At 44.4% G+C, this 27,956-nt stretch overlaps 1 protein-coding gene across 8 annotated transcripts in view; it reads left to right on the top strand.

Moving 5' to 3' along the window:
- The first annotated feature begins 908 nt into the window (after positions 1 to 908).
- The window catches only part of LOC147447975 (sphere organelles protein-like protein), a 94,894-nt gene continuing 67,846 nt past the window's right edge, over positions 909 to 27,956 (top strand). For 2 of the 8 annotated variants that reach the window (XM_086523874.1, XM_086523873.1), the window contains exon 1: positions 1,071 to 1,232. In XM_086523874.1, coding sequence (XP_086380000.1) covers positions 1,216 to 1,232 — 17 coding nt within the window. In that variant the 5' untranslated portion in view covers positions 1,071 to 1,215. Of the gene's footprint in view, positions 1,233 to 27,956 lie in introns of all 8 variants that reach the window. The other 6 variants (XM_086523875.1, XM_086523871.1, XM_086523869.1 and 3 more) reach the window with 6 other exon arrangements.

The following is a 27,956-nucleotide window of genomic DNA, read 5'->3' as shown; positions in this document are numbered from 1 at the left end:
CGCCCTCTCTCTCTCTCTTTCTCTCTCTCAGCTTTCACTTCTATGTTCTTGTTTACTGATGTATACTCTTGTTCAATGCTTCGATGAGAACAAAATAGTAATTACAATAGTGTCCTTGCTCTCCACTCATCTCCATACACATGCAGCTACCAAAGGGAAGCTCTCTCTCTAATTGCAATCGCCGTGAAGGCTTGTACCGTTCCACCAGTTTGTTATCCACTTGCAGTCATGCAGCCTAATGAAGCACTCTAGTTATTAGTTGTAAGTTGGAATCACAACCAAGAATGCTTTCCTAATATCATACAATCGTTGTAGAAGACAACAAAGAGCTTTCATTAGGCTTTTTTGTCGGCCGGGAGTCTCACTCGTAAAAAAAAAAAGGGAAAATTATCAAATACCCCTCTAATTTGTGGAAATTCCCAAAATACCGTTCAAAGTTCAAAAATTCCCGATATACCCCTCATATTTTGTCAAAAATTCCCAAAATGCCCTTCAAATTTTCCAAAATTCCCAAAATACTATGAGAGTAAATTTTATCCAAAAATTAAAAAAATTGTAGCTTTTCATAAGAAGACTGATTGTCTATGAATACAAGATACTAAAGCTAGAATTTGAGCTGGTTATGTAGGCTTTGGAGATGAATTGCTTCATTATTTTTAGACATAATTGTCTTTATTTGGGAGGTAATTTGTGACAAATTACATGCTAAGCACTAAAAAACGGATATACATTGTCAAAAAAGAATAAAGATTAGGAAATCGTGAACTATCCAGCTAAAATAGATATAAGTGTATTTTGGGATTATTGAAATTTGAGGGGTATTTTGGGAATTTCCACAAATTAGAGGGGTATTTTGGTAATTTTCCCAAATTTTTTGGTGTGAACAAGCTCTCCTGTGCGTAGGGCAAGCTAGATAACTTTGCGCACTCCATCAGCTTCTTTCTTCTCTGATCATAAGGACTGGTCTTTGCAACGTACTCTCGAACGTCTCTTATTCATACGCAGGCATGGAGCTAGCAGTGGTAAGCGACTCTGCTATCCACAAGCAGCAGGTGAGACTGAAGCTCCACTTCGAGGATGCGACCATTCTCAGCGCCCAGCAGATTCATGAAGGCCTGTGTGACTCTTGGTTCGTTCTCGGCCGCCAACTTCACTCCATGGCCGACCTTGCCTCACACATCATGATCGCTTTCGGACTTCGCAGCTCCTGCCCTCATGGAATCTCTTTGCGTGTAAATACTAGCCCCTCACTATTCTGGTCCTAGTCTTCTTTGAACTACTGAAAGTTATGCACGCCTCTCACATTCCCACAGATATCCTTATGCGTGCGCCCACACTCATGTTTTGTAGTCAAGGGTAAAGAGGCGCATAAGCTCTGCAGATAAAACAGGTAAGAAGGGTAGTTAATGTCCCTAGTTTGTAAACATTTGGAGGATGACTGTTGGAGAGAGGAAGGAGTGCCCAAGCTGTGAAAGGAAATCAGGTGTGAGTAGAGCAATGCGACTGCACACATTCACCTAGCAAATGCGGAAAACAGCTTGGAGATCCACTACTGATTGCTTCCTCTTTGGGAATGCTCTCATATCATGGAAATGTCAAAAGTAAAATTCTATTGAAGCTGAGTATTGGGCTCATCGTGGCACTAATATGGAAGCTTTATGGCTTCGACATATTTTAGACCATCTTGCCATTAAAACTCCATCTTCTCCCACTATTTATTTAGATTTACAGAGTGCTATTGCTCTAGCACATAGGATGGACTGAGCACATTGATGTTCATTGTCACTTTATTCGGGATTATATCAAGGATGGTCGAATGAACATGGGGTATTGTCCCACCATTGATAATCTTGAAGCTCTTCTTACTAAGCCTCTACCTCGACCTAGACTTGTTAAACTTCCTCAACAATGTGAAATTGGACCACCCATCTGGAGCTTAAGAGGAGACATTGAAGATATGTCCTCAATAGATGGTGTCATCCTAGGTTGCGTCTCATGGTTGTAGGCCAAATTGGCCTCGCATATGCACTTTTAGTCCATTTTGGTCCCTTCTTTTTTGTCTTGAACCTTTTATTCACCAATTGACCCTTTTTTGGTCTAGAGGCCTCATTTTTAGATTAGGTGGCGTATATTGTAGATGAGTGCCCTCTTTAGCCCTTGATTTGGTTCCAATTTATGGCGTGCCTTTTTTGCCCACCTCTAGGTCACCTTTACTACTATAAAGGTAAGCCTTGCCTCCCACTCTCATTTATCGAGTTGTATGAGCACACGCTTGTGTTATTCAGTCATGTGCACATGACCACGTGGACATGATACTATGACGTCTTCAAAGCCAAGGTTTGTTTGATCTGGATTGGCTTTGCTCTTGGCTGCTAGCATTTTGCAAAATGTTGGGCAGCAGCCATCTTGGCTGCGATTTTGCATGGATCTGATGACTGCCATTGGGGAGGCTTACCGGCTAGCCCCGTTAACCTGTCCTTGGCCCTTCCCACCACCTCAATTGCCAGGTGGTTTCTTGGTCATGAGCGAGGCAGATGGCTATCGGGTGTCTCCTCTCAAACTTCACCAGTTAGATTGCAGTTTCGTCTTCCTAGTTTCCCCGTGCACATGTGGTTAGGTACTGCCCTTCCTTTTTGTTGCGTGTTGTGGCAATGAGGGCACCTCTCAGGAGGTTTTGGGTAAGCCCTTGGCGGATCAGGAATACACTAGGGAAGATATTTTTTTGGCAGTGGTACGACATGGGATCTAGTCTTTTGATATCCGTCTACACTGGTTCGACGATGACGACAACGATTGCTTTCGAGCTATATGATGTTTTTTTGCCATTTTGAGCCTTTTGATGACTGAGCCCTCAGAGATCTACCCTACTTGGACCTCTGCAACGCTCCAATATAATCCGGGAGCGGAGGAGTTTACTGATTTTCATTGGATAGTGGCATTTTCAGCTACTCGCATGTGTGTTTTTGGGTGGGCAGCAGGCTCAAAATTTGCCACTTTGCTGCTTTTATGGGTACCCTGTGAGCGGGCACCATTTGTTTGTGAAAGAATCTTCGTGTCCCGACCCCGGACTTACTAGCCACTCACACCTTTAGTCCATCACGCATCGGGCGTGCTCCCGTCTTCATCTCTTTGTCTTAAGGGGCATAAGTCACAAAGGACTTAAGAGTACACACCGGGACCCAAGAGTACACATGGGTTCTTTCGGAGAATCTGACACAGAGAACACCTCTCATTGGGAAGGCAAAGAAAAGTTGAAATCTGGCTTGGAAACCGAAGAAAAGAATGAAGAATTGGGCAAGTTTTTGACGGGAAAGTTTTGCGGAGCGGAGTACAAACATCAATTGCAAGTTGACACGTGTGAAAAGATTGCCAGCGACCCCAAAATTTGCGAAACACTTGAAGGATTACCTGATTGATGAGATTCTCTGGAGATGGCGCGAGGTCATTGATTCTCCTCTAGACGAGTGCAGAAAAGTGGAAGTTGTACTCGCAGAAAGAGCTGGGTAGAGCTTTTGAAAAGACGAAGAACCAGATAATGAAAGGCTTGAAGCCCTCGAGTGAGGAGAGGAAATCGGTGGATTTCCTGAGTTATTTGGGCCTAAAGTCGAGTTTCGAGGTGGCAAGCATATCCAAGACTTTGTTGTTACGCAGAGAAGCGCATGTGACGTGGTTAAAATTCAAGGAAATTTTGACGTCCACTTGGATATCAGACGAATATGAAAGAGATGTCATCTCGGCTTGGCATCATTTGAGAATGACTAAGAAAGATATATTGGATGACTACTGCAAGAGGTTTTGGGATACTTATTTGCCAGTGTCTTCTTTTCGGAAGATTACTTTGAGGGACTAGATTTAGTGGTTTTGCTATGGTTTCCCAAAAGAGATTTGAGAGTATTGTCTACAACAGAAGTCTGACTCTATTCAAAGACTTATGGGACATGCTAAGCAAGGATTACGGATGCATGCTTAGACAGGATAGTATCCATCTCAACACGGCAAGAGTCTTTTAGTGAAGAGAATGAATAAGGTGAACCGGATGAGAGCTCATCACAGGATTCTAGAGCAGTAAGAGAACTAGATGGTAGCACATCTGAGGGTTCTGACAAACTGAGGGAACTAGATGCAAGTTCATCAGAAGATTTCGGAGAAGAATAGGGATCGAATGATAGTGCGTCTCAACGTTTCAACGATTGAGACTTACGTGCCAATGGATAGGGGAGGCTAGCGAGGCTACCCACAGTCCGAACAAGTAACAGAAGAAGAAGTCCTACCAACTTATGGGGACCCCGTTTGATGGGGCCCCAAGTGACATAAAGGATTAAAATAAAGCATGATCCACACACACTCTGAAAGTCTTGCGTGGCAGCTAATGACGTGGCAGCTGTACTGAAATTCCAAAAATTGCGCTGACATGATGACGCCAGAGATTGTAGGGATTTCCGCGTTTTAGGTTGACTGCTGTACGCAATTCGTGATTTACGCTGGCAGCTTTTTGGCATTGCTTTTGGACTATGAAACCGGCCTGTTCAATCCAAAAAGGGCGGTAGACTTTACTTCAAACCTTGATTTAGCTTTCACCCATTATTAGTCATCTATTTTACCTGTACTTTCAAGACACAACAAAGGGGAGAGGGATACAGGCTGCTAGATTGCACTTGTATGAGTAGACGGACACCAGATTGGCCCCTAACTTAGGCGCCCCTTTCGGTATTTCTTTATTGTTCAAAAGAGGGAATATACGTTGTGGTTCTTTACAAGCTGCCCCGCACCAACTCGGCTGAATTTCCACTGTTCCAACCCGATTTCGGCAACATAACTGTACTAGAACCCTTCACGGTCAGTATTCCCACGCATTAAATGACTTTCCCGACGCATATGGGCACTTTGCAAAACCTGGCGAGAATCTGCAGCACGCTGAATTCTCTGTTTTCAGCCCTGAAAATGCGCAAGATCACCTGTACAGCGGTCCCCTTGCATCCCCGAACCTCCTGGGGGTATTAGGGTCCGTTTAGGGCCAAAACCCTAAACCTGCAAAAATACACAGCAGGCTGTAATTCACTGTTTCGGGCTCCGTTTCGCGTGCCGGTCGCATCCGTAGCAAGTCCTCGAGCTCCCGCACCTGTAGGGCTACTTGCCCTTTGAATCGGACGAGATTTCTGGCGTGAAACCTCTCCGAATTCACCTGTACCTGTGGGGGGATTAGCCGCTAGCTAATCCAGTACCTGTGCAAGAGGCTCTTGCCTCGCCAATCGCGCATGAACCCACACAACTGTACATTGGTCAAATGAAGAGCCCACTAGAGGGGCATAACATACTGCCAAAGGGGAGAGAGAGGGCAGTGCGTAGCGTGCAGGGCATCACTCCTGGCACCGCACTGTACATAGGAGGGAAAGCAAGCACTCCATAGCTCTTAACCTGTGACAAAACTGAAAATGAGGCTCTCCCCCTCCTAAATTCAGCGCCACTTCTTGTTGCATGAGGCAAGTGCACCAGAAGGTGCCACTTGGCACATTTACAAGCATTTTCCCGTTTCGGGGTTGCCGTCTAAAAATATCCCAACCGGTTGCCCAGTTGACTTCACGGCAGAGTAAGAAAATGTTTCCCTTGTCATTCCGGAGGTAATGACGTCAACACATTTTCAGGTCCCAAAATAGCAGTTCCCTAAATTTTAGGAGATGCTGCCATTGTATCTTTCTAGGTCATCCGACCCTCTTTGTACACTGCGGCCACATCCAGAACTGAAATGTAGCCTCTGTAGCAAAGGATTCCACTTTGGCTAGTCAATGACTCCACTTGGCTAACCATAGTCCTTGTCCAACCTTAGTGCTCTCTTGCCCTCGGGCCTGGACTCCCTCTGGACAGTTCCACACTAGCTATGCAATGCAGGGCAGTTAGATTTCCCGAGGGGTGTTTCCAAAAAGTGAAAGTAAATAGATAATAAGAAAGAAATCAACAAAAAGGATAGATAGTAGTCACACGCTGGTGACATACCCCCCTCTTGAAATCTCAAACGTCCTCGTTTGCATCTATGTCGTACATGCTTACTGTCAACACTGATGTATTCAACACCTGTCGACACATATACGACACATACATGCTCATTGTCAACCCTGGTGTATTCAACACCTTGTTGACTTATGTATTGCCTGCGTGTGAACCCTGTCCCAATGACATAGTGGTAGCTGCGCACTGTGCCATTGCTTTGAGTCACTAACTTTCCAATGACAAAATGGTAGCTGCACATTTTGCCACTGTCTTATAGTACACGTTGGATCTCGTAACACTTTCGAGCATACCCAAACCGACAGTTTAAGAATGCAGTTACACATGTACTCTTGAATAGAAGCAATCACTGTATCCTTGACAAACTGACAAGAAATACTCACTTCTATAGCACTAACCAAACTTTTGGACATTGCATAAGAGCAATTGCCAAACTGACAATCTGTACAGCTCTAACATTCATGTAACAGGTATTTGATTTGAGCTCACTTTAAATACCATGTAATCATTTGTTTCAGAAGCCATTGTCACACTGACAATCCATGTAGCTCTGAAACTCAAGGGGTCAAGGTAGGTTGCAAATCGAAGGCTTCCAGGTAAAGTGATAACACAGTTGGTGACTCTGCAAGTTCACCTTCTTCCATCCACTTAGCATCCATTGGTGGATAGTTTCTGAACTTTACCAAGTAACGCCTAGCAACCTTGCCTTTCACTTTCCTTTCTTTGTGTCCCAAAATCTGTTCAGGGACCAAGATCTCGTCAAGTTCCTCGACTTCCGGCTGATCTTCTGGCACATCACCCACATAGGGTCTGAGAAGACTCACATGAAACGCATTGTGAATCTTCCAACTGTTAGGCAATTTCAGCCTATATGCAACATCACTGATTATGTCGCACACTTGAAAAGGCCCATAATAACGCATGCTGAGCTTTGGAAACAGTCTTTCCTTGCCCTTCATCTTCTTTAACCTTGCCTTTTCAAAGCGTAAAAGCACCCAATCACCAAGTGAATATACCACTTCACGACGGTGACGATCAGCTGCTTTCTTTTGCTTTGCCTGAGTCCTTTCTAAGGCCACTTTGACCTTCTTGTACATTTCATCCATGTCCTGAACATACTTATCTGCTTCAAATATCTTGTCCTTTGTATGCAGTATGGGAGTAACTTTCTTGCCACCTTCAACTATCTCAAAGGGTGCCTTGCCAGTTGATCAATGCACTGTATTATTGTATGCATACTCCACCAATGGCAAATACTGCTCCCACTTTCCTTTATGCTCTGACACATAGCACTTCAACAGATCTAGGACAGTAGAATTTGCCTCTTCTGACTGCCCATCTGTTTGAGGATGAAATGACGAAGAGAATTTGAGCGTGGTGCCCATATTCCCAAACAAGGCTCTCCAGAACAAACTTGTCATGCGTGGATCACGGTCGCTAACAATCGACTGTGGCATGCCATGATACTTGAAAATATTGCTCATAAACAAGCGTGCCATCTGATCTGGCTTTATCTTCTTCCTGACAGGAATAAAATGAGCCTGTTTGCTGAATCTGCAAATAATGGTCCAAATACCATCGTTTCCTGTCTGCGTTCTTGGAAGATCAAAGATAAAATCCATAGCAATACTTTCCCATGGTTTATCTGGAATAGGTAGTGGTTGCAATAACCCTGGTGCCTTTTGCCTGTCAAACTTGACCTTTTGGCATATTAGGCATTCTCGCACAAAGGCATCCACATCCCTTCTCAATGTAGGCCAGTAGAAGAATGTCTCAACCGCTTTAACTGTAGCATCAATACCACGATGCCCTGCATACGGTGGGACATGACTCTCTTCCATAACTTTGCGTCGCAATGGCTTTGTGACACAATCTGCCATGCATGATCATGAACCCGTCTTTAAGAAGATAGTGTTCATGACGTTGTCCATCCATTAGTTGGTCGAAGACCCTTGCAAAATCTTCATCATTTGCATATTGTTCTCTCATATCATCAAGTTCATGATGATAAGGAATCGACAGAGCTGAAATTTGTGGCTTCCTTGACAAGGCATCAGCCACAACATTCTTCTTGCCTTCCACATGCACAATCTGAAAATGGAACATGGACAAGATATTTGCCCATCGCATATGCTTCTCAGATAACTTTGTCTGTGTCAAGAAGTACCGCAAGGTCTGATGATCCGTTTGGACAACGAAATCTGCACCTAGCAGGTAGTGTTTCCAACTTAAGAGCGCATGAATCACAGCCAGTAACTCTTTCTCATAGACCTGCATGGTCATCTCTGGCCCTTGCAAAATTCTGCTCTCATAGGCTACTACCCTGCCATCTTGCATTAGCACTGCACCAATGCTGCTACCGCAGGCATCACACTGGACCACAAATGACTTCCTAAGATCTGACTTCCTAAGATCTGGCAACACAATGACTGGATCTGAAGTCATCTTTTCCTTTAAGAGATTAAAAGCTAAAATCTCTTTCTGTGTCCATCTAAAAGTGACTGCCTTCTTTTGAAGAGCATGTAAAGGTGAAGCAATCTCAGCGAAATTTCGGATAAACCTTCTGTAATAGGAGCATAGTCCCAAAAAGCTTCGGACATCATGCACCGTCTTCAAATTTGGCCATGACTTGATCGCTTCAACTTTTGCAGGATCCATTCTGACACCATCCTTTGAGACAATGTGTCCCAGAAAGTGAATCTCTTCCAGAAAAAACTCACTTTTCTTTGCATTGATGAGCAACCTATGACTGCGTAGCTCTTTGAACACAATGGCCAAGTGATGCCTATGCTCCTCTTCATTCTTTGAGTAGACTATCATGTCATCAAAGAATGTACCAACAAACTGCTGGTGTGGACGGAAAATTCTGTCCATCATCCTATTGAACGTAGCAGGAGCATTTGTAAGACCAAAGGGCATCACTAAAAATTCGTAAAGGCCAAACGTCGTTCTAAAAGCAGTCTTGTGCACATCCTCTGATCTAATGCGGATCTGATGGTACCCACTCTTTAGATCTATCCTGCTAAACATAGCTGCTCCTTCTAATTTGTCCATAATATCATCAGTTCTAGGTATAGGGAACCTATTCTTGATGGTATTCTTGTTCAGTGCACGGTAGTCGATGCACATACGCCATGAGCCATCCTTTTTCTGCACCAACAACACTGGAGAACAGAATGGAGATTAACTAGGCTGAATCAGCCCCTTTTCTAACAACTCCTGTACTTGGCCCATTATCTCTTTCTGCTGAGCCGCACTAACCCTGTACGGAGGCTTATTTGGTGGGCTACTGCCTGGCACCAAATCTATCGCATGGTCCTCGGGTCTCTCTGGCGGTAATTGAGACGGTAATGATTCGGAAAAACAGTCACTATAGTGTTGTAAAAACATTGACCTTTCTTTATCTAGCACAGATAAATTTGATTCATCACAATCTGACACTTCACGTGCAAAAACCAAGTACGCAGAAAGATGCTTTTTCATTACAGAAGTTATAGCAGAAGCTGATACAATAGGAATAGACTCCCCTTTAAGCTTTACATCCAGAATATGAGTCTTTCCCCTGCTCTGTACAGTGATCTTTTTGTTGTAGGCATCCATGATTCCCTGTACACGAAACAACCAAGGAATACCTAACAACACATCACATCCGTCCAGTGGCATGATGTAAAATTCTTCAGCATCTACATAGGACTGGATATGTAGACGCAACTTTCCAATGATGGGTGTCACAGCCTCTGTATGGCCAGGACATGCCAAACCTGCCTCTGTTGTATACCCCATCTCTTCAGGTGTGATTCCCAACTTTGAAGCCAATTCTGGGGAAATAAAGTTGGCTTTGGCACCTGGATCAAAGAAGATAAGCACTGTTTGATCCCTGACCTTTCCCCATGCTCTGCAAAGCTCACTTGCATCTGAATTTGGCTTGTCGCCCACCATATCTGGCACTAGACCAGCCATGGGCTTCTTTCCTTTCTTGTCTTCCTTGTCATCAGAATCAGCTGGCCTTTTCTTTGTAGGACAGTTGTAAGCAATGTGGCCAGGCTGCTCACATATAAAGCATTTGTTCTTTGTCCTCAGGACCTTCTTTTGCTCTTCTTACTTGTGAGGAAAACGTCTTTTCCATTTCTTTGCTGGTCCTTTTTCTGATTCAACCGTAGCTTTGTCTTTCCCTGCGTTGGCTGACTCCTGAGTCCCTATAGGAGCCTCATGGGGAACGTGCTTCTTGGCTGAATTTTTCTTGCTTGATCCTGCCTTGACGCCAGTGTTAAATTCACAATCTTCTCCCTTGAGCAAACCATTGCCAGTGTTTGCTACCTCAATGAGCTGCGTCAAAGTAGTGACTTTTGTCTTCGTGCAGTATTTTCTCAATCCTTTGGGTAGGCCACAACAGTATTTTTCAATCTGTTCTGTCAATGGCACAAACCTATAGGAAGTTACTGGAAGTAGAGCTTTCCAAAACTTCCGATTGTAATCATCCAGATTCTTGCAAGTAGCAGCATTAAGCTGGTGCCATTCTGTCATGACATCTGCTTCAAAGTCATCAGATAACAACGCTGCTGCAAAAATCTGCTTGAAGTCAATCCATGTGGACGGAGCTTGCCCTTGAAGCAATAAAGTTGTCCACCATTGTCCCGCATTCCCTGTCAAGAAAGTGGCTGCCTTGCGGACCTTTGAAGCCTCTCTAAAGTTTCCCCCTGCATAGGCCTTGTCAAACTGCTGGAGGAATGAAAGAGCCTTCTTCCTGTCATCAAACCCTGTAAAGGTTGTGAATGACACACCTTTGCCACCTTCTTTGTACGGAGTTGGCCTCTCCAGCGGCGTTAAATTGTCATATGGAAGTGACTGAAACATGGGAACACTATTAAGGTTCATCTGTGTTCCTTGGCCGCTATTAACTTGACCTGGAAATGCCATATTTGGCTGCTGATTTGTAATTCCAGCCATACCAAAATTTGCTTGTGGCATCCCAAATTGGCCCTGAGTGCTTTGAAACCCTGGTAGCATGCCCGTGACACCATACATGGGGCTAGGCATCATTGTTTGAGCACCCCCGAACACTGTTCCTGGCGTGTGAAACTGATTTCCAGGTGCATGACCAGCCATGCTCTGGAATACGGATCCACCTCCAAAATAGCCAGGGTGTAAGGTGGTGGGAAGACTTGTTGCATAGCCTGTAGGTTGCTTCCCTGCCCATTAGAACCAGCTATAGGCTGCTGAAAGGTGGCGGGCTGAACTGGTACAGCTTGAAATATTGGCATCTCAGCCACCTGTTCTTGCACCTTAGGCATAGGTTGTGGAGACTGCATGTTCTCCGTCAAGTGTACAGGTGTTTCCATTGACTGTGCGGTATGAATCACCTGTGCTCGAGCCTAACAGGCCTTTGAATATGATCCAGTGACCCAACTTGCTGAGACGGAACAGGAGGTTGCAGAAAGGCTAAAAACCTTGGGTTCTGCATTACTTGTGTGAACATAGCCACAGCAGTAGCCAACTGGGTCCTGAATATATCATCATCTGTCTGTGGTGGTCTTGAGGACTCACCCACTTCATGTGTCTGTTGACCCTATGAAGAGGAAACCTCTTCAGTCACATCATCTGGTCTGTCAGCCATAATTGCAATTCCCTGTGTCTGGTCTATGATCCCCTGTGTCTTGAAGCCCAAAACTAACCAAGGCTCACTTCTATGGGAAAAAGTGATTTAATCCCGTCGATGGAACCATGAAACCGGCCTGGTCAATCCAAAAAGGGCGGTAGACTTTACTTCAAACCTTGATTTAGCTTTCACCCATTATTAGTCGTCTATTTTACCTGTACTTTCAAGACACAACAAAGGGGAGAGGGATACAGGCCGCTAGATTGCACCTGTATGAGTAGACGGACACCAGATTGGCCCTCAACTTAGGCGCCCCTTTCGGTATTTCTTTATTGTTCAAAAGAGGGAATAAACGCTGTGGTTCCCTACAAGCTGCCCCGCACAAACTCGGCTGAATTTCCACTGTTCCAGTCCGATTTCGGCAGCATAACTGTACTAGAACCCTTCACGGTCAGTATTCCCACGCATTAAATGACTTTCCCGACGCATACGGGCACTTTGCAAAACCTGGCGAGAATCTGCAGCACGCTGAATTCTCTGTTTTCAGCCCTGAAAATGCGCCAGATCACCTGTACAGCGGTCCCCTTGCGTCCCCGAACCTCCTGGGGGTATTAGGGTCCGTTTAGGGCCAAAACCCTAAACCTGCAAAAATACACAGCCGGCTGTAATTCACTGTTTCGGGCTCCGTTTCGCGTGCCGGTCGCATCCGTAGCAAGTCCTCGAGCTCCCGCACCTGTAGGGCTACTTGCCCTTTGAATCGGACGAGATTTCTGGCGTGAAACCTCTCCGAATTCACCTATACCTGTGGGGGGATTAGCCGCTAGCTAATCCAGTACCTGTGCAAGAGGCTCTTGCCTCGGCAATCGCACATGAATCCACACAACTGTACATTGGTCAAATGAAGAGCCCACTAGAGGGGCATAACATACTGCCAAAGGGGAGAGAGAGGGCAGTGCGTAGCGTGCAGGGCATCACTCCTGGCACCGCACTGTACATAGGAGGGAAAGCAAGCACTCCATAGCTCTTAACCTGTGACAAAACTGAAAATGAGGCTCTCCCCCTCCTAAATTCAGCGCCACTTCTTGTTGCATGAGGCAAGTGCACCAGAAGGTGCCACTTGGCACATTTACAAGCATTTTCCCGTTTCGGGGTTGCCGTCTAAAAATATCCCAACTGGTTGCCCAGTTGACTTCACGGCAGAGTAAGAAAATGTTTCCCTTGTCATTCCGGAGGTAATGACGTCAACACATTTTCAGGTCCCAAAATAGCAGTTCCCTAAATTTTAGGAGATGCTGCCATTGTATCTTTCTAGGTCATCCGACCCTCTTTGTACACTGCGGCCACATCCAGAACTGAAATGTAGCCTTTGTAGCAAAGGATTCCACTTTGGCTAGTCAATGACTCCACTTGGCTAACCATAGTCCTTGTCCAACCTTAGTGCTCTCTTGCCCTCAGGCCTGGACTCCCTCTGGACAGTTCCACACTAGCTATGCAATGCAGGGCAGTTAGATTTCCCGAGGGGTGTTTCCAAAAAGTGAAAGTAAATAGATAATAAGAAAGAAATCAACAAAAAGGATAGATAGTAGTCACACGTTGGTGACAGACTAGATGGCAGAAGCTTTTTGAGTTTGAAGGCTTTTCATGTAAACTGCTTTTCATAGGCCAAGGGCCTTTAAATATGTGCTAAGGGCTCATTCTCTGGCATGCTTCCTGGAGAAGGTGCAGAGTCTAGAGTACCAGCTTGTACTGTGTTGATGCAATATAAAGAAATACCGAAAGGGGCGCCAAGGTTTGGGGCCAATACTGTCTGGGGTGGAATTCCGCCACTCTGTGTCATGTGTCGTCTCTCTCTCTCTCTCTCTCTCTCTCTCTCTCTCTCTCTCTCTCTTTCAGTTCAGTTGTTATTGAACTGCTAAAAGTTTGTTTAGGTTGTTCTTTTCTATTGGCACGTGGTGCCCGTCTTGTGACAGTGGTATTAGAGCATCAGGCGTGTGCTTTTTTGAAAGCATACCGCTCCTACCAAGGAGCATACAGAGCAAGATTGCACTTTCAAAAGTTCATTGGAAATTTTAGCTTTGTGCTCCGACCCCGGACTTATTAGCCACTCCCGCCCTTACTTTATCGCGCATCGAGCGCGCTCCCGTCTTCACCGCTCATGTCTTACAGGGTATAAGCCATAAAGATCACTTGCAAGAGAAGGATCCATATTTGTTTCGAGTCACTGTTTTTCTTAGAAGCAGTGGCATGCAGATGCTGATGTCTATAGCTACCAAGCCGCACACTTTCAAGGACTTGGCAAGCTTTCAAGAAAATTTTTGCCCGAAGTTGTATGGTTTCTAACATCTTCTTTTGGAGTGCAACTTCTGGTAGAGTGGGGTGTCCTTAAATGCTTGCCACGAAAACCCTAGCAGATTATATTTTGAAATTTCTTGACATCTCTCAGTAAATGTCTTTTCACGAGCTGATGACCTTGGAGGTTCGGTGTGATTGCTATGGCTTGGGACTACCATCGCTGCCACAGGAACACTATCTGTCCAAGAGCTGATGGACCATGCTGTGGTTGTCTACGACCTTATGGAAGGAACGAAATTCTAATTTTTGATGCAGGTTTCAGGATGCAAAGCTAGTCGACTTTTCGAGCTTGGCTGATGTCGAGATTGCTTTTTAAGTTTGAGTTTTGTTTGAACTTGTTTGGTGATCCTGTTTGGAATTTGTTTGAAATGGATGGTATGTGTTTTGAACCTGTTCTGGTGCCGATTTGAAATGTCTGACTCTGGTTTTAATACTGGTTTCAATGATTGGTGATTTTACTCCCGGGTGGAGTAGTGAGAAATGATGTTTGAGAATGCTTGTTCATACTCATGGCCCGAACCCTTGTGGTTATTTACGGGGGGAGTATTGTTGTTGTGACTCTTGGCCCGAACCTAGATGGTTATGCGGGAGGAGTATTAAGAAGTTTGAGCAATGGTTACTCTAGCACCTCCAAATGACGCAGCCTGCGGTCTTGGGGGACGTTTGGTTGTAAAAACGCCTCTATATCTCTCGGGCCGGACCTTTTTAGGTTATGCGGGAGGAGTGATGAGGGAGTTGTTGAATATTTCCCGGCTTGGACCTTGTTAGGTTATGCGGGAGGAGTTTTCATCAACGGCTTTATGTTTCTTTGTCTTGTAACATGCATATGTGAGCATTTGTGGTGGGGATGTGTCAATCACTCAATATTCCTAATTGGATGAGATTGCTTGGGTATGTAGTTTTAGTGCATCAAGACACCCGTGGAAGATCAGTGCGGTCTGGGTGTGATGGCTAATTTTACTACGCCGGATTATCAAGAGTTCCGATCTGGACGAAAGGAGAAGCCAACTCCTTGATCAAAAGAGCCGAAAGGAGAAGCTAACTCCTGAACAAAAAGAGCTAATTGATTGTCCCTCGGAATGACCCTCGAAAATTACTCTCTTTCAAGAAGGGTAGATGTCACAAACTGCTACGTGTCAAAGCCTTGAAGAAGGGAGCCAACTTGCAGATGTTGGCCGAGGGGCCTAAACCCTAAGAAGAAGTCCTACGGGACCCTGTCCGATGGGGCCCCAAGTCACATAAAGGATTAAAATAAAGCTGGACCCATACACACTAAAAGTCTTGCGTGGCAGCTAATGACATGGTAGTTGTATGGAAATTCCGGAAATTGCGTTGACATGATGACGTGGCAAACTGTAGGGATTTTCGCGTTTTGCGTTGATTGCTGTACGGAATTCCGTGATTTACGCTGACAGCTTTTTGGCATTGCTTTTGGACCAGAAGCTTTTGAGTTTGAAAGCTTTTCATGTAAACTGCTTTTCATAGGCCAGGGGCCTTTAAATATGTGCTAAGGGCTCATTCTATGGCATGCTTCCTGGAGAAGGTGTAGAGTCTGGAGTACCGGCTTGTATTGTGTTGATGCAATATAAAGAAATACCGAAAGGGGCGCCAAGGTTTGGGGCCAATACTCTCTGGAGTGGAATTCCGCCACTCCGTGTTAGGTGTCGTCTCTCTTTCAGTTCAATTGTTACTGAAGTGCTAAAAGTTTGTTCAGTCTGTTCTTTTCTATTGGCACGTGGTGCCCGTCTTGTGACAAGGTCCAGTGGATAATTTGGTCAAACGTATTTTTTGGCCCTTGATGCAAAGTGGATGGAGGAAGAGAACCTCGCAAATTCTCTTCAGAGAGAGCTATACCTTGAAGCTTTTGGGCTATTAGCACTGTCTATGCTAGAAGTTACCGATGAATCAGCATGTTGAATCTGGTGCGATGCGGATTGTGCAAGAGGGGAGCCACTCCACTCCCTTGTCACAGATTTCCTAGATTGAATAGAGTCACTAATTTCTCTTTGAGATTTTAGGGTAGTGACAAGCTGACAATATTTTGCGGAATGAATTTATTTATGAACCGTGTGTAGTGATCTGAAAATGTCTTGATTGAAGTGATACATGTGCTCTTCATGTGTGTATTGTTAGACACATGCAAAGAAAGATGAAATGTTTGCAGCATTTTGTTTGATGAATGATTTGAACTTAGTGCATCTAGACGTCTGTTAGAGATCGGTGAAATTTGGATGTGATGGCTAAGTGAATGAAGAATGAATGTGATTTGAATTTTAGCGCATACAGACACTTGTTAAAGATCGGTGAGATCTAGATGTGATGCGTAAGTGAATGGTGAACTAAATGAGATTCGAGTGCATCAAGATGTCTGTCTGGATGAGATGACAGGATACTGTTGTGAGTGCATCAAGAGTTTCGGAAGGATGAGATGGCTGCACAGTGATCTAGGTGCATCAAGAGTTTTGGACGGAATGAGATGGCTAGATTGAATGATTGAAAACACGGTGTTCATGTGAACGGTGTGTGATTTTGTGGACTGCATGCTATGTGGATGTACTGTCTTGTCATGGGCATGGTTTGCTTCATTAAAATGTGAAATGAAAAGATATGAATCTGATAGTAATAAGATTTAGTAGATGAAGACATCTGTGAAAGATCAACGTGGTCTAGATGTGATGGTTACAATGATCAAGATTTGTATTTGAGACACTTGACAGAAATGTGATTGATCAGTGACCGATGTCTCTTGAGAAGTGCTGGATTGGTGGAGTCTGGTGCATGAGTACATAGAGTCGGTGTCTACTGAAGAAAGTTTCTGTCTTTGGTTGTTTTGCAAGCGTAATTGAGGGCGATTATAATTCTTTCAAGAGGGGGGAATGTCACAAAGTGATGACGTGGCATGACCAAATGGAAGAGAAATGGCCTAGTGGACGAGAAATTGAACCAACCAACTTGAAGAACTTATGAGCATTGGCTGTGGGGCCTAAAGCCCAAAAGCTTCAACTCTGAGGAGAAGCTCGTAAAATGGGCTGAAATGACGCGTGACAGGTTGTACGGATTTTTGTGATTTGCGCTAGGCTAATGACGTGGCACTTTTGCGTGAGCTTCTCGTAGCAGATGCTTTTGGGGTTTAGTGCTTTTGGGGTTTAGTGCTTTTGATCATGATGCTTTTTGGGGCTTTGCTTTTGGGCATCCCTTGTAAGTTTATAAGAGCCCCTGGGGCCTCACTCTGCAGAGCATGTGGACGCAGAGTTTGAGAGCAGAGGACCCTCGGGAGTTGTACTTGGCTCTGAGCAATAATAAAGAAATACCGAAAGGGGCGCCAATCTTTGGTGCCAGCGCTTCTGGGCGCGGAACTCCGGCGTGTCGTGTCGACTCTCTCTCTCTCTCTCTAAGTGAAGTTCAGTGATTTCGAAGTTTCTGTGTTGCTATTGATTTCTTGCTTGGAGTGTCCAAGCCTGTTACAGTCTATCTAAACAAGTGTCTACTATGCAAGAACTGATGGACCATGCTGCGGTTGGTTACAAACTTATGAAAGGAAATTTGAAGGTGCAATCGACTAACACTCAAAATCCTCGACCATAACAAAAAAATTCTTAGGATTCTTGTGACAACTCGACTCAATCGGCATGACCTCGTTTGACTTAACACCAACGAGACATCCTACTACAAGAAGGTGGGTGTGTCACAAAGTGATGACGTGGCATGACCAACTGGCAAAGAAAGGGTCGAGGGGACAGGAGAGATTGAACGGACTAACTTGAAGAACTTATAGGGCCTTAAACCCTAAAGACCAAAAACTTGAGCTCTGGGAGAGGTTTCCGTAAAATGCGTTGAAATGTTGACGTGGTAGATCGTATAGATGATGACGTGGCAAGGTCATATGAATTTTCGTGATTTACATTGCAGGTGCCATGCGGCAAGATGTACGGATTTCAACGATTTGCGTTCGACTGTTGACGTGGCAGTTTTACGCGAGCTTTTGGGATCAAGTGTTTTTGGGCTTAGTGCTTTTGAACCTGCTTGCTTTTGGAGCTCTGCTTTTGGGCATCCCTTGTAAGAATAAAGAGCCCCCGGGGCCTCACTCTGTAGAGCATCAAGACGTAGAGTCTAAGAGCAGCAGAGGTCCCTCAGGAGTTGTACTTTGCAATGATCAATGATAAAGAGATATCGAAAGGGGCGCGAGTCTCTACGGCCAATGCTTCTAGGTGCGGAAGTCCGGTGTGCCGTGTCGACGCTCTCTCTCTCTCTCTCTATTAAAGATCAATGATTTTGAAGTTTCTCTTTGTGTGTTGCTATTGATTTCTCGCTTGGAGTGTCCAAGCTTGCTACAGTGATATCAGAGCTTAGAAAGATTCTTCTTCTACGAAGGATCCGATCCCTTCAGCAGCGCACATTGATTTTCGAGGAGAATCTAACAGAGTAGTCAAGATTCTTTCGTGCCTTGACCTTGGACTTATTAGCCACTCCCACCCTTCGTCCATCGCGCATCAAGCGTGCTCTCGTCTTCATCGCTCTGTCTTAAAGGGCATAAGCAATAAAGAACCCAAGAGTACACATGGGTTTTCGCGGAGAGTCTGACAGAGATAACATCTCTTGGTGGGCAAGCAAAGAAAAGTTGAAATCCAGCGCAGGAATTGAAGAAAAGAATGAAGAATTAGGCAAATTTTCGGAAGGGAAGTTTGCTAGAGTGGAGTACAAACGTCAACTGCAGGTTGATACATATATTAAAAGATTGATGATGGAAATGGCCCGTAGGGCAGTAGACTTTAGCTTTCACCTGAATCTTTACTTGAAAAACTTTACGACACTTTGCAAATAAACCTGTGATGATTGGAATTCAACAATTCAAATGAAAACACGGCTTGGGAGCTATAGTGCTTCCAAGCAGACAGTGACACCCTATAGGCCCCAAAGACTGGCAGCCCTTACGGTATTTCGTTATTCTTATTGCAAATAAACGATCTGAACGCTTTCACCTAACTCTCACCAAGTTGTCCAAACGTGCCCCATAACTTATGTCGCAATGGCCTAGTGATAGATAGTCTGCCATGCATCATCATTAACCATCCTTGAGGAGGCAGTGCTCATGGCGTTAACCATCTTACAATTGCTCAAAGATCTTTGCAAAATTTTCATCAGTAGCATACTGTTCCTTCATGTCATCAAGCTCATGATGTTAAGGAATCGACACAGCTGAAATTTGTGGCTTTCTTGATAACGCATCGGCCACAATATTCTTCTTGCTTTCCACATGCAGAATGTGAAATGGAACATAGAGAGAATGTTTGCCTATCGCATGTGCTTTTCGGATGACTTTGGCTGCATCAAGAAGTATCGCAAGGTCTGATGATCGTCTAGACAACGAAATCAACACCTAACAGGTAGTGCTTCCAACTAGAAAGTGTATGAATCATGGCCAGTAGCTCTTTCTCATAGGTTTGCATAGTCTTTTTGGATCCTTGCAAGTTTTTGCTCTCATAAGCTACTACCCGACCATCTTACATCAACACTGCCCCAATACTGTTGCCACACGTATCACATTGGACCACAAATGACTTCCTAAGATCTGGTAAAACAATTATTCCTTTAAGAGATTAAAAGATGAAATCTCTTTTTTTGTCCACTTGAAAGTGACCTCTTTCTTTTGCAAAGCATGTAGGGGTGAAGCAATCTCGGCAAAGTTCGTAATAAACCTTTTTTAGTGAGAGCATAAGCCCAAGAAGCTATGGACATCATGCAGTCTTCAAATCTGACCATGTCCTATTGCTTCATCTTGGCAAGATCCATTCGACACCATCGTTTGACACTATGTGACCAAGAAAGTGAATATCTTCCAAGAAGAACTCACTTTTCCTAGGATTAACAAGCAACCTGTGACTACATAGCTCTTCGAAGACAATGGTCAAGTAATGCCTATGCTCCTTTTCATTCTTTGAGTAGACTATCATGTTGTCAAAGAATGTGCCAACAAATTTTTGATGTGGGTGGAAAATCTGATCCATCATCTTGTTAAATGTAGCAGGAGCATTTGTAAGACCAAACGGCATCCCTTAGAACTCATAGAGACCAAATGTCGTCCTATACGCAGTTTTGTGTACATCCTCTGGCCTTATGCGAACTTGATGGTACCTACTCTTAAGGTCTATCTTGCTAAAAATTGTAGCACCCTCTAGTCGGTTAAGAATATTATCAATCCTTGGGATAGGAAACCTGTTCTTGATGGTATTCTTATTCAACGCACGATAATCAATACACATGCCAAGAGCCATCCTTCTTTTGCACTAGAAGCATTGGGGAGCAAAAGGGTGAAGAACTAGGTTGAATCAACCTTTTTTCTAATTGCTCCTCTACTTGGCTCATATTCTCTTTCTGCTGAACCGCACTAACCCTGTACAGAGGCCTTTTTGGTTTGCTACAACCTAGCACCAAATCTATCGCATGATCTTCAGGCCTTTCCTGTGGCAACCGAGACGGTAATGAGTCAGAAAAAGAGTCATTAAACTCTCACAAAAATGTTGACCTTTCTTTATCTAACACATAAATTTGACTGACAATTATCTGAAACATCAGGTGCAAAATCAATTACGCAGAAAGATGATTCTTAATTATAGAAGTGATAGCCGAAGCAGATACAATAGGGACAGACTCCCCTTTGAGCTTTATATCCAGAATGTGAGTTTTGCCCGTATGTTGAAGGGTTATCTTCTTGTTGAAGACATCTGGCACTCCATGTATACGGAACATCCATGGGATTCCCAACAGCGCATCGCACCCTTTTAGTGGCATGATGTAAAATTCCTCTGTGTCCACATATGACTGAATATGTAGACAACTTTCTAATGATAGGCATAACACACTCTAAGTGGCGAGGACATGCCAACCCTACCTCTGCTGTGTACCCCATCTCTTCAGCTTTGATGCCCAACTTCGGTGCGATAAAGTTTGCTTTAGCACCTGGATCAAAGAAGATAAGTGCTATCTGGTCTCTGACCTTACCCACGCTCTACATAACTCACTGGCATCTAAGTTTGGCATATCACCCACCATGTCTGGCACTAAACCTGCCGTGGGTTTGGGCTTCTTGCCTTTCCTGTCCTCTTTGTCCTCTGCGTCAGCTGGCCTCCTCCTTTGGGGACAATCTGCAGCAAAATGGCCAAGCTGCTCACATATAAAGCTTTTGTTCTCAGCCTTTAAAGCCTTCTTCTCCTTGAACGGACGTGCGCACAAAAGGCTTCCTTTTCTTTTTCTTGGCCTGTCCGTCAGACGTCTCGGTTGAGTCTTGAGCTTTTCCTTTCTTTTTTGACCCTTGTGACGCTTTAGAAGCCGCTTTTGCATTGGTCTTCTTTGCTGAATATTTCTTGGGCTGGCCCCTTTCACGTTGCCCTTGAATCCATTGTCTTCTCCTTTCAACATTCATGATTAGTGTTGGCAACTTCCATAAGCTGAGTGAGGGTAGCCACTCTGTTCTTTGTATAGTAGTCTCGAAGCCCTTTAGGCAGTCCACAACAATACTTTTCAATCTGTTTACAGAACCTCCGATTGTACTCATGTAGGCTCTTGCAAGTAGCCGCAATGAGTTGGTGCCAATCCATCGTGACATCGGCTTCAAATTCATTTGATAGCCATGCAGATGCAAATATTTGCTTGAAGTATACCCATGTGGCGGGTGCCTGTCCTTGCATCAACAATGTTGTCCACCATGTAAGCGCATTGCCTTTCAAGGAAGTGAGAGCTTTCCTAACCTTGGAGGCCTTTGTAAAATTCCCCCCTGCATAAGCTGTATTAAATTGCTAGAGGAAAGTAAGAGCCTTTGTCTTATCCTCAAAGCCGCGGACAGTATCAAACTGGACAGCTTCACCACCTTCTTTGTAAGTTTGTATGCTTTTGGCTTTTCCAGTGCTCCCAAATTATTACAGGGAAGCGTCTGCAACATGGGCACTGTAATAGGGATCATCGGCGCCCCTTGACCATTGACATTCTGCGTCACTAGTGCCATATGTGCCTGCAGGTTGGAAAAACCAGCCATACCAAAATTTCCGTGTGGCACCCCAAAGTGGCCCTGGTTGCATTGAAACCCTTGTTGCATGCCAGTATTACCATACATGGGGTTTGGCATCATGCTTTGCATACCCCCAAAGACTGTTATCGGCATATATTGCTGGTTTCTAGGTGCATAACCAGCCATGCTTTGAAACACAGATCCTCCTTTTTTTTAGTCTCATTTCTCAAGCCCTTTGTGAAGAGAACTAATAGTCTTTCAACTCTCGTGCCACCACCTCCAAATACCCAGGATATACTGTGGGTGGTGGAAAAACCTGTTGCATAGCCTGGAAAGCTGTTCGTGGACAGAAGGAAGTTGTCTTGAAGTCCCAACTGACTTCGCAACATGTGAGTGCTCCTTGTCCTATTGGGACAAACAAGGGACCTGGGCTTGAGCCTCAACAGGCTCTACTTCATGAGACACTTGCCTTGTCTGCTGTGACACTGGTGGCCCTTGCAGAAATTCCATAAACCTATAAAACACATTCACAACAACAACCAATTGTGTCTTGAACGCATCCTCTTCTAGTTGCCCAGTCATATATCCTTGACCATGCGGAACATTCAAATCAACAAAAGGTATAGACAGGGGTGGCCGTCCATTTTGAGTGGCCAAAACTTCTATTCCTTTTTCCACCACTCCTTACCCATCGTTTGCTCTCACTTCCTAGGTTTGTGTGGCCACCATCCAACCCTCCTAGGTTCATGGCTATGGTGTGGGAACTGTTTTCTACTCTCATACACACACAAGATGAGAGCGGCTACTAACCCTCTTGCTCTCCACCACCACTCTTTACTAGCATGCTTGCATGTAGTGGGAAATGCAATATAATCTCCCAAAACTATTGAAGTCCTGTCTTAGTGGAGAAGTTTTACAGTGAATTATGCTTATAGAGAAATATCTATAATTTTTGCCCATCTAAAATTATATAGGAATCTCTGGGTTTGTTTATGCTAATTGGACACGCTTTATTTTACTCTTTCCACAACATGGAAGGAAACTATGGCCTCCTTATCCACTTTTAACTCTACTCTTCTTTGCTCATATATCTCTTCATCGGGCTCATATGATGCACCCACTACTCACACACACACACACTGTAGTCACTTATGAACTCCAGAATTCAGCCCTCACTAAATGGGTGCCACCTCATGGATGAGGCTTCTGGAGAGTGTGTGGCCTGCGGGTTACTCTCCTATTGCCATGTGTCAAGTTTGCCCGTTTTGAGTTAATTTCCTAGTGTCCACCAACTAGTGTCCCGTGGGGCCTAAATGACTTTGAACTGAGCCTAGCCCAACCTTTTATTGCTCGAATTTCAGTGTCGACTGGCGCGACCATCTTGTGGCGACTTGCCCTTTCCGATTGCGGGTGAAACTCTCGGCTATCGGCCGTTTCACACTGGCCACACAATGTCCGGCCATTTGTGACTTCAACAAGAGGGTCCCAAAAATCAAATAAAAATCAAGGGAAAGAAACCAACAACTAAGGTTAGTGGTTGCCACAACCTCGTGACTGATGAAGTACTTCAGAGACCTGAGATTCGAGAAACACAACATTTACCCGATGGATGAGATTCGCTCGGGATGGCATGAGGCCTCTCCAGTCGGGAAGAAATCTGAAAGGACAGATGAGTGCAGAAAAGCGGAAGCTGTACTCGCAGAAAGAGTTAAACAAATCTCTTGAAAAGAAGATGAACCAGATACTGGAAGGCATAAAGCACTCTCGAAAGAAAAGGAAATCGGTGGTTTTCCTTGGTTATTTGGGTCGGAAATCGAGTTTCGAGGTGGCAGGCAGATTCAAGAAGTGTGCTCGTTTTGAGGATGACTTAGATTTTCTTCATCTTCAAAGAGTTTCGACAATTCGCCGTCCTCTAGTTCCAGAGAGGATAAGGAAAGGCGAAAGAAGTGGAGAAAAAGCAAGAAGAGCAAGAAAAGTAGATTTTTGCAAAAGTCTGGAAGGCAAGGAAGGCCATCTAGCAGCTCGGAGGAGGAGAGCTGGTCCTCTTCTGAGAGTGAGCAGATGAGCAAGAAGACCAAGGAGTTCAAGGAAGGGGGTCAAGCCGTCAGGTTTGAGACGTTTTCACGCTACTAGGGCACCGTTCGAACCCTTGAGTTTATACAACAATTTGATGTTATCTTCTCGGGAGTTGGTTCACGGAACACTCCAAGGTGCAAACAGTCATGGTGGTCTACTCCGTTGTTACGTAGAGAAACACCTGCGACGTGGGTAAAATTTAAGAGAATTTTCACGTCAACTTGGATATTAGGCGAATATGAAAGAGATGTCACCACAACTTGGCATCATTTGAGAATGACTAAGAAAGGCACATTGGATGACTATTGCCAGAGGTTTTGGGATACTTATTTGCCAGTGTCTTCGTTTCGAAAGATTACTTTGAGGGACCAGATTGAGCGGTTTTGCTATGGTTTGCCAAAAGAGATTCGAGAGCATTGTCTGTAACAGAAGTCTGACTCTATTTGGGATATGCTAAGCAACTGGGATGCATGCTGGCTCAGTGACTCATCCTATGGACATGACAATATCCACCTCATCAAGGTCAGAGTCTTCCAATAAAGAGAATGGATCAGAGGAGCCGGATGACAGATTATCACAGGATTCCGGAACAGGACGAGAATTAGATAATAGCACATTCGACGATTCCGACGAACTAAGGGAACCTGATGCAAGGTCATCCGAGGAGAAAGAGGAAAAATATGAACCCAATGAAAGAGCTTCTATAGAAGGGTCTTGTTTTGCCCACTACATCACCTTATTGTTTGCCAGTGCTGTCGGTTCTAAAGAAAGATGGATCTTGGAGAATGTGCATTGACTTTAGAGCGGAGGAGGGTTTTACAACGTCTCTGGTGTCGTATTCTCTTCTCTCTCTATCTCTCAATCTCATACACTTGCACGCACAGTGTCCATTCACTTTGTTGTGATCATTGCACTCTCTCATTAAGAACGGAAGGCTCTCCCTTCCATAAGAACAAAAAGGAACATTGAGCACATTATGGAGTACTCATCTTGAGCAAAGTTCAAACATTCATTCCGCTGCACCTTACAGGAATGAATGTTGAACTTTGCTCAAGATGAGTGCTTCGAACCGTGCTCAAGGGTTCCTTTTACTTACGAAAGGGAGAGCCTTCCGTTCCTTTAGTGAGAGAGTGCAATGGACACAAACCAAGTGAATGGACATTGTGCGTGAAGGTGCTGAGACTGAGAGATAGAGAGAAAAGAATACGACACCGGAAAGTTGTCAAACCCTCCTCCGAAGGCCCCACTCTCTATGGCGAGAGCGGTCTACTATTGATTGCACAAATCTCTACAATGCTTTGGACTTGCCGACGATGTCGACGACGGCGAGACGGGCTGAAATCTGAAAATGCTAATGGTTGAAATCTGCGGATCTCCTATCTGCTGTATTCTAACTCTTATGTCGGTGACGGTGTCGATGGTGACGATGTGATGACGACGTGCTGAAAACGCAGATGCTGAAATGTGTGTTTTCCGGGCTGAATCTGTAAACCTTGCGGAATCTGGGCGTGCGGCGAGGATTTGCTGCGAGAAGGTGAGATCTGTGAGGTTCGGGGGTTGTTCTGCGATGTATAAGTGCTGAAAACTGAAAACACTGGTGCTTGTGTTGATTCCGTCGCGGTAGATCTGCAAAACGCTGAAATGCCTGGCAGATGCAAAAACGCTAGGGCTGAAAATCTGACTTGCGGTGGAAATCTGCTAACGCTAGGGATGATCTGCTGTCGTTGTGCAATTTGCTAACGCTAGGAGTCTTCTGCTTCTTGCTGTCGCCAAGTTGTTGCCAGTGCAAAAACGCTTGCTGATCTGGCCCAAAAACGCCAGCCTTTTGCTGTGACGCAAAAACGCTAGGTCTCTTGGGGGTTCTGTTGAGAAGTTGCCTGTTAAGCTTGTGCTCCTGCTGCCTCTTTGGCCAGAAAGTGCTAGCGCTAGGTTGCTTATATATTATCTTAGTTAAATTGCCCTACCTAGTTCCCAACAAAAGTCACTTAATAAATAAGTGAAAAATGTCAAAAATAGGGAAAGTAGGTTTAATGCACTGGAAATTCCCCTGATGGATTCTGATGGTAACGTTGATGATCATGCTGTGTGCAACCAGAGGATATGCATCTAATCTAAGTGTCTGGACATGCACAGTCTGCGAACAGACTCACAAAGTGCCAGATCACTTCCTATTCTAGACTGACTTGACTAAACTGAACCCTGGTCATGCTGTAGCTTGTCCACGGACACATAGGGTTGGATGTGTCACGTGACACTGATCTATCTCATGATCGGCTTCTTCTTCTTTGGCTTCTTTCTGAGATTCCTCTAATACTTTATCTTCATATTTTGTCTTCAGATTTGGTGTCCCATAAGGATAGCTAATTATTTTTGGATAAGGATAGCTGATTATTTTGTTTTTTGTGTGTCACTTTGTGTTTTGTGCAAGTGTCTTTTCCCCTCTTGGTTTGTACGATTTACAAAATGCTGTATTGAAAAGATCTCTTAATTTTTGTATAAAGATAGCTTTCCCTTTTGTTTGTCTTAACTTTGTGTTTTGTGCGAGTGTCTTTTCCCTCTCTTAGGTCACATTTTTTTGACCTTATGGAGGTATGTATAGACTGAATAAAACCAAGATTGCTTTTGAGACGACAAGTCATCGAGTGGGAATGTGGCAGAGATGCTGACGCTACACTAGAGAGAGAGACATAGAATGTGGGAACAAAACGACAATAGCCAAAGGGGCCAAATGGGAATCGGGGATAAAATACATTTTTTTCAGTTATACACTACAAAATGTTAGTTATCCCTTGAAAGTTGATCCTCTAGAGGCCTAAGATTAAAATCCCTAGAGGCCTAAAAACTAAAGGGACTCTAGCCTCACGTGGGGGTTGTTGTAAGGATTCTAGTCGCTAATCCTTAATTAAGTACTTAAACCCATGATTAAGACTTAAGAAACTGAAACTGAACTTAGAACAAGACTCTGTGTTTGATTGATTGACTTGTTGAAAACTGAGTACAATAGGCTCCTTATATAGGAGACGAAGAGATATAAATGAAAAGACACGTCTCTTGGTGAAGAGACATGACTTTAGACGTAAAGACACATCCTTTCGGCGAAGAGCTGCAACCATTGGGCGAAGAGTCGCACCCGTAGAGCGAAGGGGTGTGACCAGTCGTCGAAGGAGTGTGGCTTTTGTAGAAGAGACACGTCCTTTGGGCGAAGGGGTGTGACCATCCAAGCGCAGGGGTCCTCCTTGGCATGGCACTTCGCGTATCTGCAACTAGGAAGAGATGTAATACTGCAACATAGTCACAATCGTGACAGTTGTTGCCTGCACTGTGCAGTCTATATGCGCTTACTTATCAAAGTGCTGAATGATGTCACTATAGTCAAGACAAGTTACAACTTCGTCAAGGGTCAGCATATATGTGAATTTTAGACAATAGAGACAAAACTGAAGTCATTGTAGCAACTGCGCTGAGGGTAGTGAAGTCGGCACCAATGATGGTTATCGTCTTACAGTGTACACTCCGCTAGATCTCGGAGATACGGGTAGGCTTCTTTTTGCATATACTTTTTACATCAATGTCATGTCGGTGGTAGGATGCTTGGGGCCTAGGTCTCCACCTTACAGCCCAGACAACTTCTACGTTCTTTCGGATTGTATCTCATTTTGTGTTTTATGATATGACTAGTACATCTAGTGTCGAATTTGTACTTCAATTTCTCTTATAGGACATTCTATGATGTTTCTTGCTCTTTTTAAACCACCCCCCCCCCCCCCCCCCCCCCCCCCCCCCCCCCCCCCACCTTGCCCAACACACACACACACACACACAAACCAACCCGGCTGGCAGATTAATCTCTCTTTAATCTATGTGCTCTTTGCAGTGGAGCTTTTGGCATGCTTTATATATGTGTGTGCAGATATGTCCACATTCATT

This window comes from Adiantum capillus-veneris, chromosome 11, assembly GCF_014529385.1.
Source record: "Adiantum capillus-veneris isolate H3 chromosome 11, ASM1452938v2, whole genome shotgun sequence".
Classification (NCBI taxonomy): Eukaryota; Viridiplantae; Streptophyta; class Polypodiopsida; order Polypodiales; family Pteridaceae; genus Adiantum; species Adiantum capillus-veneris.
Note: the sequence above shows the minus strand (reverse complement) of the source record. Positions and strands in the feature narration are given on the sequence as shown.